The sequence below is a fragment of the Electrona antarctica genome (assembly GCF_951216825.1).
Source record: "Electrona antarctica genome assembly, chromosome: 21".
Taxonomy (NCBI): domain Eukaryota; kingdom Metazoa; phylum Chordata; class Actinopteri; order Myctophiformes; family Myctophidae; genus Electrona; species Electrona antarctica.
Window position 1 is genome coordinate 25,925,869 of NC_136802.1, and position 15,390 is coordinate 25,941,258.

General features: G+C 43.9%; 1 protein-coding gene across 1 annotated transcript; it reads left to right on the forward strand.

Annotated features, from left to right (window-relative positions):
- Positions 1-7,740: 7,740 nt before the first annotated feature.
- On the forward strand, positions 7,741-12,411 carry LOC306914176 (proteasome subunit beta type-6-like). Its single transcript, XM_079491120.1, has 7 exons — positions 7,741-7,941; positions 8,787-8,854; positions 9,021-9,086; positions 9,526-9,591; positions 9,979-10,108; positions 11,525-11,669; positions 12,173-12,411. Exons 1-7 carry the CDS (start codon positions 7,858-7,860, stop codon positions 12,298-12,300), a joined length of 687 nt encoding a protein of 228 aa, XP_079347246.1. The 5' UTR covers positions 7,741-7,857; the 3' UTR covers positions 12,301-12,411.
- The last annotated feature ends 2,979 nt before the right edge of the window (positions 12,412-15,390 follow it).

Sequence of the window (15,390 nt, forward strand, 5' to 3'; positions counted from 1 at the left end):
ATCCCTGGCTAATACGACAAATATGCCCTGAGGGCGAGAAGAAACAACAGGTCTGGGAATGCCCATATATGGACCTTTTTTTTCCTTTTTTTTTATTGGTGTTTTTGGGCCGGGTAGGGTGTAAAATGTGTGCTAATTAGTAAGGCCAGACGGGGCCTCGGGCCAGCCCAGTTAGGGCCCAGGTAGGGCCGGGCCTTAATTTTCGGGCCTGTTGAGAACTCTAGTTTTCGCCGGCTGCCGGGCGCGGCTGCCGGGCGCGGCTGCCGGGCGCGGCTGCGCTAATAACTTTGGGGCAGGCCCGTATAGAGTTTGAATGGACAAGTATCAGTCAAAAGGGAGACCTCGAAGAAGAAGGATGGGTGGGGAAGGATCAACATATAGCATTTCAGAACAGGTCAGCTCCATATATGGAGATCTAAGGGTTTGAGGTTGGAGGTCAGATGTAGAGTTGCTGGCCGGCTCCATATATGCAGATCTAGGTGATGATCCATTCTTCTCCATGTATGGCTATCCAGGGTTTGATGAGGTCAGTGTCGTGATCTTCATATATGGAGACGGCCATATATTGAGCGTGTCACGAGGCGACGGGACGGACTGACTGACAAGTGCACATTTTGTCTTATTAGCCAGGGATCCTTTTAATTTCCGGCACCCCCATATACAGTTACAGATCCCTTTGGAACCCTAACAGTGTGTTTTAACAGCTCGAAAATATGAACATAATGTACCTTTTGGGCGACATCGTCCGGCAATAGCGGGCGATTAGGCGATAGCCAATGAAATTAATGTGTTGCTCGCTGTTGTTCTCCCGCTGTTAAAACGCACTGTGAGGGTTCCCTGAACCCCAGTTTGAGAAACACTGGCTATTGGCAGGAATCTAGCTCCTCCCTCCCCCATGATCACTTGAACCCCAGCGTTCCTATTCTGAGAACTGCCGTAATAAGAGGCAAACATTCTGCAAACATGGACAATTTTGTAGATGGCCTATTTCCGGCGAATAGATTTTGTGTACAGGGGGTAACGGAGGGGTCCAAGTAGTGGTTAACTAGTCTGAGCCGAACGGTTGAGAATGAACATGTTCAACTTCATGTTCTTTTTTGTTTACGCACAATGAAACCAAACCTTGTTCTTTGATTGAGTTTTTATGTTTTGAGTTGTTGTTGTTTTTTTAGTATGTGATACAATTCCGAGACCTGCTCATTTCTTTGAACCCAAGATAGCCTCAGTAGGTGTGTGGGATTGTACTATTGTGCGAAGTGACAAGAAGTCCAAAAGCTCCACCCTCCTGGGCTGGCCATGGTTTACAAACAATCTTCGTTCTAGGGCTAGAGGGAAAGCAAATGGATCCACTTCCGGGCTAGCCTAGAAAGTGATGTATATTGTACTGTGGATGAGTGACAGTTCAGTTATTCTTTTAACCCATTTAGGACTGAAGCCAGATTCTCCTCTCCTCTAAATCCCGACAGTTTTACCTGAAAAACACCTATGTTTCCATGTCAGTGGTTTTCAAACTATTTCATGTCAAGGACAATTTTATGTAATTGGCTGCCGACCCCATCTGAAAATATGTTGATCCACGAAACCCCCCAGAAGCAAAGATTTGAGTTAAAAATGTTCACTGTGAAAGAATATATATTCAAAGATTTGCACCACATTTTCATGATTTTTCAAGATCTACAAGCTGAGCTATGAGCTTGTAGATCTGCTATTTTTCAACAGCTAAAAACATAATGCTTAAAACACCAAAAGGGGTTCCCGTCCTGAATGGGTCAATGAAGAGTGCCTCAATTCTCTGAAGTATTAAATGTTATTTATGAAGTTTCAGCCAAACAAGTATTCCACAAAACTGTTTTCCTCCAGTAATATTTCTTAAATATAATGTAAATAAAACCTATAATATTGGCCTCCATTTCTAAGTATATATCTGTAATCTATCGGTTAAAGAAAAACCTTTAACACGCGACATTGACATTCAACGCAAAATACTGTACAGACAGTACAGTATGGTTGTTAGGCGAGGCTACTTTACATTGTCAAATTGAGACACACCCATCACATTTCACCTCCATGTACTGAGTTGAGGTTGGGTGGATTTCAATAAGTCACCAGAAGTAAAGTTGCGTTCAGACCTGAATAGTTAGAGCAGCGCGAATACATACAAAGTCAATGCCGGTGCGAACGGCCGCCTGGTATCTTAGCTTTTGCTGAATTATATAGTAGCAAGAATTATGTTAAATATATTGAACCGAGCCGTCGTGCGTGAACGAGCGGGTCCATTTGGTTACTCTCCCAAAGTTAAATTACTGTGTCTACAGCCAATCAGCGCACGACAGCAGCGAAGGGACTTTTTTATTATTGTTTTTTTAAACCAACGCTGACCTGTGCGACCAAAGTGAATCGATTGAAGCGACTGGAAAGAAATGTATAGCTTCAGGTTTGAACACACCTTTAAGTTTGGGGCTGTACTGGCTATGTGTTCGCTGCATTCTGATTAACTGCAGTTTGAGCTGATTTCCAGTGACAGGTTGTCACTGACAAATCACTGTGGTTGGTTGTCCACCCAAAGACAGCTCTCGGTTTTGGCTAGGACAAGTCTTTGGAAATATATTCTTTCCTTTTTTTCTTTTTTCTTTTAAGGAAATACCAATATTTTCATGAATGTTTATGCTGACTTCTGCCAATCTGCCCCCATCCTAATTGTACAAGTGTACCATTCTCGCGTAGGCAGCTCACATTGTTATTGCGTGTTTAATGTTGTTTTAATTTTGGGGGATATGTGAGACGAGAGATGTTGATGTGTACATAATACAGATGTTATTATTGGAATATAAAGAAGTGCTTGCTTGGAAGTAATCGCCAACACTTGGATGAACACAAAAGCTAGTGGTCATGTATGGCTCCAAAATGTATTTCCATTGAGTTAATACAAAATTAATACTATACTACCAATCTGGCATCCCAGATATTATAAATCCCCAATGTAATAGTGATGCATATATAGTGATCTCTCTATATTTTGTCTTCAGACTAAACATTCAATGGGAACGTAACGTATGTTATAATGACAAATTCTCACATCTCAATTGATGTGTAAGGGTTTCGAAGAGTCATGTCAGCTACATTCTACATAGGAATTCTGATTATGTTCACGGCGCTGCTCCAGTCTCAGACTCACCGAGAATGTATGTTAATTTGAAAAGTGGTTGCATTGGGTGTGAAGCGATTTAACTGCATTATTAACACGGTATGTTGCAGTGGGCTTTGGTTACCATTCTGCCACGTGTGACTGTAGCAGATTGGCATTACATCATATGTACTAATAAATAGCCTTTATGGCTATAGTTTCAAGCCTACTTTCACATCTGTGGTGTCTAGTCTGGGAAGTTTTAACATTCACCGTTATGCTTTGAAAGGCAATATCCTATACTTCTCCACGAGTGACGACTATCTGATGTCATAAAACCCTGTATCTCTGGTTCTCGAAACGGGTTAAAACATATTTAAGAGTTATATATATATATAATCTAAGTGAATCTGCGAGGTTAGCACATATACTGCTGTTTGAGAATAGATTTTGAGGACTGAATGTGTGGATACAGTTTAAAGTTTTGGAATTGCGGCAAGATCAACGTGGTCTCCAACCTGTCTCAAATAAAACACAAACTGGACAAACATGGACATTTGAGAGTGACTGTTTATTCCGTCTGCCATTCTAGCTTTCTGCTCCAGTATTTCTTGCAATATCCTGACACATGTTTAGCTGTGTTGCTTATTCCAAGATTGCACAATCCTTACAGGTTGTACCTCGTTAGAAAGGTGACTGATCAACGATAAAAAATGATATAAAATACAATTATTGAAGGGGTGACTTAATCGACAAAGTTATGTTTTGTTGTTTTGTGAGGCGTTTAGATTTGTGATGTGTCGACTGTACTGGACCAGTGCCCCACCCAGTTATACAATACCCATTATACCTGTTATATCTATATGCCCATATATGGAGATTGCTGTGTCTGTCTGCCTGTCTGTGTCCCTTTTACGCCCATATGCGGAATTCCATGTCAGGCATGCCCAAATATGGAGCCTAGGCCAGTCTATGATGTCCCAATTGATGACATCAGCATGCTACGCTACAGTATGCATGTGTGCCCTTGTGTTTCTGCCTGGCTTCACGGTAACAGTTTATCTGTTTATGTTGTGTGTGATGTCAGTGTGATGTCAGTGTGATGTCAGTGTGATGTCAGACCATATAAAGATGAAAGTGTTTGTTTCATTACATCACTTACACTTTTTCTTTATCCAAGGAAGCTGGAAAGGGATAGGAGAGAGCCATATCAGCAGGAGCGAATACAGCTCAGAGTGTTGTCATCGAATAAAAGTTCTCTGCAGTACAATATCATCGCTTGAACAACAAGATGATGCAACCAACGCCATCATCGTCGTCATATCTTCCTCCTGCGGTGATGACGATTAAAGCGGAAGACACGGAGGCATACCCCCAACAGGCATACCCTCAACAGGCATACCCTCAACAGGCATACCCTCAACAGGCATACCCTCAACAGCCGTGGAGTCTCCTTCCGTTACCGGGGCCCTCTGTTCCCGCGGCCATTCAACAAGCCAACGGCGCGGTGCCTTACTTCGCTTGCATCGATGGCGTACAGTACTACGTGATGCCGCCATTGCCCAACGAGGCGGCGCTGTCGGCTGGAGACATGTCCGCCTATGGACCGCACAGCCCTGGCTTCGGCCTTCCCCAGACTAACCCAGACTCAGGCCTTCTTCCCCAGACGAACCCTGGATCGGGCCTTCCCCAGGCGAACCCCGGCTCGGGCCGTCGCCAGGCGAAGACCACTGCCTCCCGGCAGACCGCCATGTTGGATGACGCTGCCGAGCGCAAGAGGAGGCTCCACCGTCTGGAGAAGAACAAGGAGTGTGCCCGGGTGTGCCGGGTGAAGAGGAAGGAGCACGTGAACTTCCTCACGGGTCGCTTGGCGACGCTGGAGGCCGAGAACAAGGAGCTGAGCGCCAAGGTGCAGTACTTGGAGTCTCTGTGCTCCGTGTATCACAGGCACAGCTTGGGCTCGGCGGTTCCAGGGGGGGCTCGGCACTACCAGGGGGGTTCAAATGGACTGCGGCAGGGTCTCTAATTGACCGATACGGACGGGGAGGCTGCTCATATGACTGGTCTGTTTCCTGGGTTTCTTTTGGCTCTGTATTTCGCCATATCTCAACGTCGGATCCGCGGTCCACTCTAACTTAATTTAATTAACACTGAGGATTTTAAAGTTTAGATTGGGGGGTTCCCAGAGCTAAAACATTTAATCAAATTACTAGTCACACAGTGACTGATCAACACCTCCCAAGGCCCTGGCGCTACACCAAGGCCCTGGCGCTACACCAAGGCCCTGGCGCTACACCAAGGCCCTAGCGCTACACCAAGGCCCTGGCGCTACACCAAGGCCCTGGCGCTACACCAAATCTAAAGGCTTGCGCGTAACACAATCAAGAACAACACTTCTTGCGCCCAGTGAATGAGACGCTGCTCCTCGACTGGATCTGCTATTTTCGAGTCTCCTCCCAGGCACCCAACGAGTGGTTAAGAAACTGTTGGACGACCAAAAACACTAGCGGGGGTTCCTGTGTTGCATTACATTGAAATCGGTGACCTATGAATACGGTTTCGACGGAAGCAACAGCTGTACCTATTTGAAATAGTCTCACGCACAGGGCCCTGCAAGCTGCGGGCCGTGAGGCTTAAGCGCCACTGAGTTTCATTGTTAATCCGGGCCTGCCCTGGAGTCACGTCATGGGTCACACTGCCGATCCAACCGATATGGGGGCCACATGCTCATATCAGGGCAATGGTTTCATTGGAAACGGAGTTTGAAACGCTGAGGAAGGCCGACACACGTCCGTTTCTCTATAGGTAGACAGACTGCTGCTGTGTGTTCATTTAAAAAATAAATAAAATAATCCACCAGTCTCCATATATGGGACGTCAGCATAACCATAGGAGTTCTCAATGCAGCTATGCAGCCTAAATAGAGTGTGTTGTCTCACTTCAATGTGTCGTGAGTCGTGACATGACATGACAAATCAGTCAGCTCCATACATGGGCACAAAAGGGGCATGCCCATATGTGGGCCTATTGTGTAATAAAAGCTCAACAAAATGATACAAAAATATTAAGATTTCATAATTTCCCCCCCAACCAAAAATAAATATATAATTTCAGTTTTCGTTATTTTGTTGCAAATCAGTCGGCTCCGCGGTGCGGGCTGTATAACTGTTGAATGGCTGCTGTATTGCAATGGGGGCCAACATTAAACCAATATTGTAAACTTAATTGGTGACAACTTTACTGTATGTTTTTATATAAGTATGCTTTGGATTTGGTCAATAAAATAAAAAGTCAAAGAAAACAACACTCCTTTTTATCTATTCAATTCAGCAATTCAAGTTCACATTATACATTTCAAATTAACAACCAACACATGCAATCGAAATCGATCGAAAACTGCCTCATCATACAAACATGCTAAAGGTTCAAGTGGTGAATCATATATATTTTTTCAGTTAGGCTATATGAATCTCTGCTCCCACACATTGAACTATGCTTAGCTTCAGAGGTATGAGAGATAAGCTCTTATTATTCTGTTCACAGATTTGTTTGTTTATGTGCATTCAGTCAATAAAGATATCAATCAACCAAAAACTGTTTTCACCCCTGACCAGTTTTCATGCAACAAATACACAAATAAAATAATGTGTAGCTTACATGTACACACACCAGCAGCTTCAGCTCTACTTAATTTGTAAAATATCGCCCCTTTGTGGGAAGGTCTAGGAACTGCACTTCTTCCGCTCTCAAAAAACAAGCAGGTTGCATACATACATGCCCGTTGCAGTGATGATTGCCTATGGTCAATTTAAAAATAATAATATTTAAGTACAGACCACATGGGGGACGATAGGGGTATAAGTGGTTTAAGTGTTATTGCGATCGAAAATCTGCATTTCCCGTCAGTCGTGTCACGCGGCCTCCATATATGGTCGTCTCCATATGAAGATCACGACACCGACCTCATCAAACCCTGGATAGCCATACATGGAGAAGACTGGATCATCACCTAGATCTGCATACTGTACAAAGTGTACATGGAGCCGGCCAGCAACTCTACATCTGACCTCAAACCCTTAGATCTCCATATATGGAGCTGATCTGTTCTGACATTCCATATGTTGATCCATCCCCACCCGACGTCCTTCCTCTTTGATGTTTCCGTTTTGACTGATATACCTGTCCATTTAAACTCTAGACGGGCCCGCCTCAAAGTTATTAGTAGAGTTCTCAACAGGCCCGGAAATTAAGGCCCGGCCCTACCTGGGCCCTCATCAAACCCTGTACACTCAAGACACGCTCCATATATGGCCAGTACAGAATTCATTCCATATGTTGATCTGACCCCCCATTCCAAAGAGCCAGCGCTCGCCCATAGTCTGCTGTCACCCAGGCGGATGCATGCACACGACCTCACCCTTTAGGGTGAGATGCTGAATCCATTCCAAGCATTAGTTTTGCAAAAAAAAACACTCATTGGGCTAAAAACGGCCATGCCCACTTGCCCAATTGTGATAGGTATTGTTCGAAATTGTCCACTAATCTGGTTATGGCTGGGAGTAGGGAGTACTAGACTAGAGTAAAGGGAGTACTAGGGAGTACTACTTGGATTGGTTTGCAGCACGCCCACTTGTGAGTCGTCAGTCGTGACGTCACTCGTGCGACTCCTTGCTTGCCTGCATACTGCAGTTGTCCAGTGACAAACTGACAAACAAACACACAGCAGTTTTTACATGATGAAGTTTGGAGAGAATAATATGAGCATTTTTACCTCCGACATGGTTCCAGAATGGTGCGGTACTGAAGTCACCACAGGAGTGAGTTATGACCCCCAAAACACTGCTTTAAAATAGGGTTTATACTGCTAAGCTAAGATGCTAGCGGCTCTCAATGAGACAGCACTTTATTCATTTACAATGAATGACAAGTTCAACAATTAATGTGTTTATAGAGATGGTTTAGTCCAAATTAATCATTATAATAATTATGTTTCTTAGGGTTGTGTGTGTGCGTGTTTGTGTTAAATGATGGAAGAGAGATGCTGTTGTTGACCACCAAGCTAACACCACTTAGCATAGTTTAGGCTAACGCGTGCGTGTGTGCGTGCGTGTGTCGAGAGAGAGAATGTTGTCAAACAATGTGGAAACGCTTGGTACCAACGAACATCAATATAGCGTGGAATTGTGGACAGCATCTTATCCAACACAACAAAATATTCTAAGACAAGTTTTGGGTCTGAGAGGCTAAATGTCATCAAATGGTGGTCCGTGGCTTGAATGCTGAATAAATAATGGACCTTGATATGAAACGCGTTGAAAACCACTCATGTGGAGAGTCTGGAGACAACACAAAATGTCAGGCCTATCAAGTGATTGTCATTTGCCTAGCCTAAGATTTAAACTGTCGAAATACACCGAGAGTTTAAATCTTAGGCTACCAGTTGCCCTGCATCTGTTTTTCTCATTGGTAATATTATTAAACATTTAAATGAACAGTAATGTTTGTAGTAGAGTATGCTGCATATAACGTACATTAAATGCAGCCTCCAGTGAGCTGTTGTCACTTTAGCACTTTCACCTCTTTATAATTTTATATCATATAATTTGACATCGTGGAATCGGTCTGTAATCATGTCTTAATTTAATCTCTCTGTCTCTCTCAGACTACCATCATGGCGGTAGAATATGATCAAGGTGTTGTGATGGGAGCTGATTCCCGTACAACCACTGGGTAAGTGTGTGTGTGTGTGTGTGTGTGTGTGTGTGTGTGTGTGTGCACGCGCACACACGCATCATTAAAGCACATGATATATTGTGTATTACAACTGTGTGTGTGTGTGTGTGTGTGTGTGTGTGTGTGTGTGTGTGTGTGTGTGTGTGTCCGTACATCCATCCAGGGCATACATTGCCAACAGAGTGACAGACAAACTGACTCCCATCCACGACCGTATCTACTGCTGCAGGTCAGTCCACCACTCATTTTCTTTGCTCCGAATATCGCGTTGTGAGCTTGTAGCTTGGTGTGAGCTTGTAGATCTGCTATTTTAGGCAAATGGAATTGTGTAGAGTGAGTACCAAATGCACTCTTTTATTGACAGGTCTGTTTTTATCAACTATATAGAAGGTTTAAATGTTTTATCAACTATATAGAGGGTTTAAGTGGTGCTGAATTTGCATCTCAACTAAAGCTAATTCATCATCCTAGTGTATGACGGAGCACAATTGCACCATAAATTCAAATCTCCACAGTGCGATTGTTGTGTTCTTTTATCACAATAAACTATAATAACGACAGTAGACCATAAGGCTGTTATCCTGTGCTGTGACAAAGTTGATGAAAGTGATAAAATGCTGAGACGACATTAACCTCTCTCTGTCTCTGTGTGTGTGTGTGTGTTAAAGGTCTGGTTCTGCTGCTGACACTCAGGCTATCGCTGAAGTGGTGGCGTACCAGCTGGGCTTCCATAGGTATGCACGCACGCACACACATACACACACCCACTGCAGTGGTGGTGTACCAGTTGGGCTTCCATATATAGGTATGCACACACACAAACTCTGAAGTGGTGGCATACCAGCTGGGCTTCCAGATAACGCACGCACGCACATGCGCGCGCACACACACGCGCGGGCACACGCGCGCGCGCGGGCACACACACACACACACACACACACACACACACACACACACACACACAATGACCGATTCAGCAGGTCATCGAATTATTGTCTCAGGAATGTAACATAAACCATAAGATCACAATTTTTTTAACCATACAACAATTTTGTGAACGACAGTTAAATGTGTGCAGTACATTGACACTCATTAACACAAATTATTATTGTCATCGCCAGCATCGAGCTCGACGAGCCCCCATTGGTGGAGACGGCCGCCAATCTGTTCAAAGCTTCCTGCTACCGCTACCGAGAAGAGCTGAGTGCCGGGATCATTGTAGCAGGATGGGACAAGAGGAAAGGTGGACAGGTAGCCCACATTCAAATACACAACCGGTCTGTCTGCTGGGATCATTGTAGCAGGATGGGACAAGAGGAAAGGTGGACAGGTAGCCCACATTAAAATACACAACCTGTCTGTCTGCTGGGATCATTGTAGCAGGATGGGACAAGAGGAAAGGTGGACAGGTAGCCCACATTGTGCACGAGGATGCTTACGCTACCCAAAGTCCTTGCAGCGGTGCTGGCCCACGGGAGAATAAACTGAGGGAGGGAGTCTTGAAAAAACAAGTGGCCGCACACGCTGATAGCCAAAGCACCAATATTGTATTTAGGATGCAGATGAACCCATTTAGGACTGAGACCAGATTCTACAAATGTCTTCTAAATCATGACAGTTTTATGAAAAACCTATGTTTCTATGTCATTGGTGCTCAACCTTTTTCATGTCAAGAATCCCCAGAATTATCTGTATTTGGCCACGGACCCCCATCTGAAAATATGTACAGTAGTTCCAGGGACCCCCTGCAAATATTAGTTAAAATAGAGTTAAAACGTTCACTGTGAATATATATATATATATATATATATATATATATATATATATATATATATATATTATATAGATGGATTATAGATTTGCACACGTTTTCACGATTAAAAAAAAATAGCAGATCTACAAGCTCGTAGCGCGGCACTCGGTGCAGCACTTACACAACCTGTAACTACACACCTTATAGGATGGGACAAGAAGAAAGGAGTCCTGCGTTCTGGCGGACAATAAGCCTCTCCCGACCTACTTATTGACTTTATAGGAACTAAAGCGGTGCCCATTGGGCACTGGCCTACTTGGAATGATGTAAGATCCAAGTAGGACCTACTATGTCTGTGTCCCTTTTTTCCCATATATGGAGTTCTTTGTCAGGCATGCCCAAATATGGAGTCTGTGTCTCAGAATGACCTGTTCCACCCATCTGTCTGTTTCCCTTTTATGCCCATATATGGAGATTTCTGTATCAGTCTGTCTGCGTCCTTTATTCCTATATATGGACTTCTGTGTCAGGCATGCCCAAGTATGGAGTGTTGTGATGTCAGAACAGCTCCATATATGGAGCCTGTGCAGGGGCCCTGTCCAGAGCCCGGGCAGAGGCCTTTTGTGGCGTTTCTGGACAGCCGTGGGTCCGACGGACTTGACACCGGGCTCTGCAGTTACGTGCATTACAGACGTACACACGCACAGACAGACATACAGAGACGTGGTGCATTTATAGATGGATGTATGGTACATAAAGCACATAATGTACAACATATTTGATGAAATGGTCACGCCCCCCTCCTATCAGTACGGGATAAAGTACAGTTTTAGACCGCGACGGAGGGGCGCTGTCTCAAGCGAACTTGAGCCACAAGTCTAACTCTCTCTATGTATTGTCTGTCTCCCTACCAGGTGTATTCTGTACCAATAGGAGGCATGATGGTCAGACAGCCTGTGTCCATTGGAGGAAGTGGCAGTACTTACATCTATGGCTTCATGGATTCAAACTACAAACCTGGGATGACCAAAGATCAATGTCTGGAACTGACTGCTTCTGGTACGCATTCTCACACACACACACACACACACACACACACACACACACACACACACACACACACTGGTTGGGTATGGGTAGTTGGTGAACCTTTGACAAATATCTTGAGTACCACTAGGTATCGGTCTGCTTTTTGGAAGCACTGGTATGACTATGATTGTGAAACTGATGTTTTTATGGGTTAGGGGTATTCCTCTTTGTATGTAGTATTTTAGGTTTCTTGTTTTTAACTGGACCTGAGTCTGAATAAATACATTTGATTGAATATCCAGAATCACAGACAATGTCCAGTCTAATATCATGATTTGGATATAATATTGATACTAGGGATGTCCCGATGACGTTCTTTTTTTTTTGTTTTGCTCTTGATCCGATTCCGATCATTTGAAAATGATGTGATCTGCCCCGATTTCCGATCACGTGATCGGATTGGGACAAATGCTGTCCTTAGAAGACCTGAACGATGAAATGTTCTCTGTGTGTGTGTGTGTGTGTGTGTGTAGCTCTGGCCCTGGCCATGGAGAGAGACGGGTCCAGTGGGGGGGTGATCAGACTGGCTGCCATCAACGAAAGCGGAGTGGAGAGAAAAGTTCTGACCGGAGACCAGCTGCCCAAGTGTTCTACACACTGATGCACACACAAACACACACACACAAACACACACTTATACGTGTTAATTTGTACTGAAAAGTAAAACATACAGTAATTAATCCATTCAATAAAAGTTTGTTTTTTGGAAATATCCTGGTTTCTTTACTGTTCATTCACTTAAACCCACTGGAGTCCCACAGGGGTCTGTCCTAGGACATCTGCTTTCTTCGCTCTGCACCAAATACATTCGGCTAAAATGATAGCAGAGCCGCTGTTTTAGCCGAATGTCCAGCCTCCAGAATAGGGATGCTAGGGGCCAGGGCAATGGGTCTCCAAACGTTTTCATGTCAAGGACCCCCAAATTGATGTGTATGTATTTAGGCCGCAGACCCCCGTCCTCTGAACATGTTTGGTGCCATGGACTCCCAGAAGAGAAGATTCTACATTTTTCACAAACATTTTCAAAGTTTTTCACCAAAGAAAATCTAAAAGATTGTTGAACTTGTAGTTTTTAATTAATAGTGCTGAAGTCTGGCGTAATTTCACATCACCATTGAATCTATCGGATGCCAGGTCAACAAATGGACCTGACTATATAAATTAATTACATTTTAACCTTTGCATAAGACTGCAAGGTATAGAGCGTTGCAGTCCCGCCCCCGATGAGCGGCCCGGAAGAGAATTTCCAATAATATTTTCCCTTAGACGTTTAAGAAAGTATTTATTTAAAGACCTGTAAACTCATGACAATAAACAAAAAAAATTGAGCCCGAACAAATGTGTTTTTCTCCTTTCTAAATATTTGTTGGGCCCAAAAACGTTTGTCAGCAGAGAGGCTCAAGGACATTGAATTCTCTAAATGCTTGGGGAAACTGCAGGATGTTAAAAATGTCCACAGAGGCTGCAGCTCTTTAGGTTTTCAACCAGTGGTCCTTGAGAAGGTTCCAGGTGGTCCCCTGCTAAATTATGGATTTGGTAACCAAAGGGACCCTAATTAGATCTTTAACTCTTGAAACTCTAGAGTTAAATTATTGTTAAACATCTGCATTACTTCATTTACAATACAAATCTACAATTAGAGAATTGTTATTTTGATCAATGTTTGCCAACAGCACAGAATTGTTGACTACAAAATGTTCTTTAGTCTTGGGTCTGAGAGGCTAAATGTCATCAAATGGTGGTCCATGGTTGAAATGCCAAATAACGGGCCTTGATATGAAAAGGGTTTAGACTGATGTCACATGTAATGCCATCAGTAGATGATGTGCTGTGAGTAGGTGGTTTCTCTGTTGCACATAGGAAAAGATGTCAGTTGGAGCCATCTGCTGGAGAAACGGTGTAACAACATTCCAGAGACTGGGCTGTTTCCATTTGTACACTCAGTTACAGACCTGTAAGGGTCCATTTGGTTCCATGTGTAATTGTGTACACTCAGTTACAGACCTGTAAGGGTCCATTTGGTTTCCATTTGTACACTCGGAGAGACTGAGTAGAGTCGCTGCTTCTTCGCCTGGGAAGGAGCCAGCTTAGGTGGTTCGGGCAGCTGGTTAGGATGCCTCCCTAGGGAGGTCCTCGAGGCACGTCCCACTGGGAGGAGACCCTGGGGCAGACCAAGGCGCAGTGCGTGCACGTGTGCATGCTTTTGTGTCTGTGTGTGTGTGCGTGCGTGTGTGCATGCTTTTGTGTGGGTGTGTGTGTGTGTGTGCGCACACGCGCTGCTGTACTCATTTTGAGGGGTTGTAAAAAAATAAAACGTTAAAAGAAATTCCTCCCCAACGTCCATCTGGATGTTTCCCCACTGTTTTCAGGCAACTGGCTAGCCCACAATGCCCAAATCTTAGCAAAGTCATGTTTACAGAGTCTCTTCTGTCACCAGCTCCCATATACATACTTTTTCTTGTCTCCCTCTCTCTTCATTATTCCACTCCTCTTGCCACTGTTTAGGATGCTCTGAACCCCTAATTGCTCCTGATGTGCTGGTTGGTGCCTTGCATGGTTTCCGTCGCCATCGGTGTGTGAATGTGTGTGTGAATGGGTGAATGTAATGCACAATCTATGTGAAGCGCCTTGGATAAAGGCGCTATATAAATGCACCATTTACCATTTTCTCTCTCTCCCTCTTTCCTGTCTGACTTTACTGTAACTATCAATAAAGGCACAAAAGCCATAAACAAATCTTAAAAAAAGAAGAAAAGTGTCACCAGGCGTTTCCATACGGCAGAGAAATGATCTTGTAATGTGTGAGTCCAGTACAATGTTCAACCATAAGCAGATAAACATTCACTGTCTCTTTAAAACCATTGCCTCTTGCAAACAACCAGGAAGTCCCATCCTCTTCCTCTCCCAGTTTTCTTCAGAACAAGCAAAACTCAGAGCTATTGTTTTCTCTCTCCCAGTCTATCTTCAGTGTAAAACAGAGTGTTGTGTTTTCTCTCAGTGTGAGTGTGGCTGTGTGTCAAAATGGCAGAACAACAACTAAACAGGGACTAAAGGTGAGCTAGACCAGGACCTTCTGCTGTCCTGTATGTCTGGACCTCCTTTAGAATCTAAAGGAACCAGTGGCTCTTAACTGTGGACAGTTACTGTAGCAGCTGTATCGAGGGTTACTGGGACCAGTATGAGGAGACAGGAGTCTACACAGTGGCGTGCACAGACATTTAGAGGGACAGGTGCTCAAGTGAAAAAAGGGCACTTTGTGCAGCACGTGGAACCGGCCGGGTTGCCTTAAAGGACCACTTCACCACTTTTCAACCTATCTTCATATAATAGGTCTTCACTAATAATCATGATAAAATGGCACAGTTTTTTCCCCACTCAGTCTGTGTCCCATAGGAGGGATGTGAGCAGTTCAGAAAACCTTCCACCAGTGACATCATCGTTTGTTGATGATGTCACTGGTGGACGGGTTTCTGAACTGCCCACAGTTCATGGTTTTTGCGACGATTAAAAAAAAATTATGAAAATGACGAAAAAACTACACACTATAGTAATTTTTTGTAATCGTCGAAAATCAAGAAAAATGACATACTATGACATAGTATGCCATTGTCGACGATTATTATCGGGCCCAGTATGCAAATACACAGACTATTCTGTCAGATGATGGGCCAAAATAAATTGCCATTTTTTT

What these genes read in the sequence shown, in the direction of transcription:
- LOC306914176 (XM_079491120.1), top strand. Translation starts at nt 7,858, where the DNA reads ATGATGAAGTTTGGAGAGAATAATATGAGCATTTTTACCTCCGACATG. An exon ending in GACCGTATCTACTGCTGCAG is followed by an intron (nt 9,087 to 9,525) that starts GTCAGTCCACCA and finishes TGTGTGTTAAAG; the next exon opens with GTCTGGTTCTGCTGCTGACA. An exon ending in ACAAGAGGAAAGGTGGACAG is followed by an intron (nt 10,109 to 11,524) that starts GTAGCCCACATT and finishes TCTCCCTACCAG; the next exon opens with GTGTATTCTGTACCAATAGG.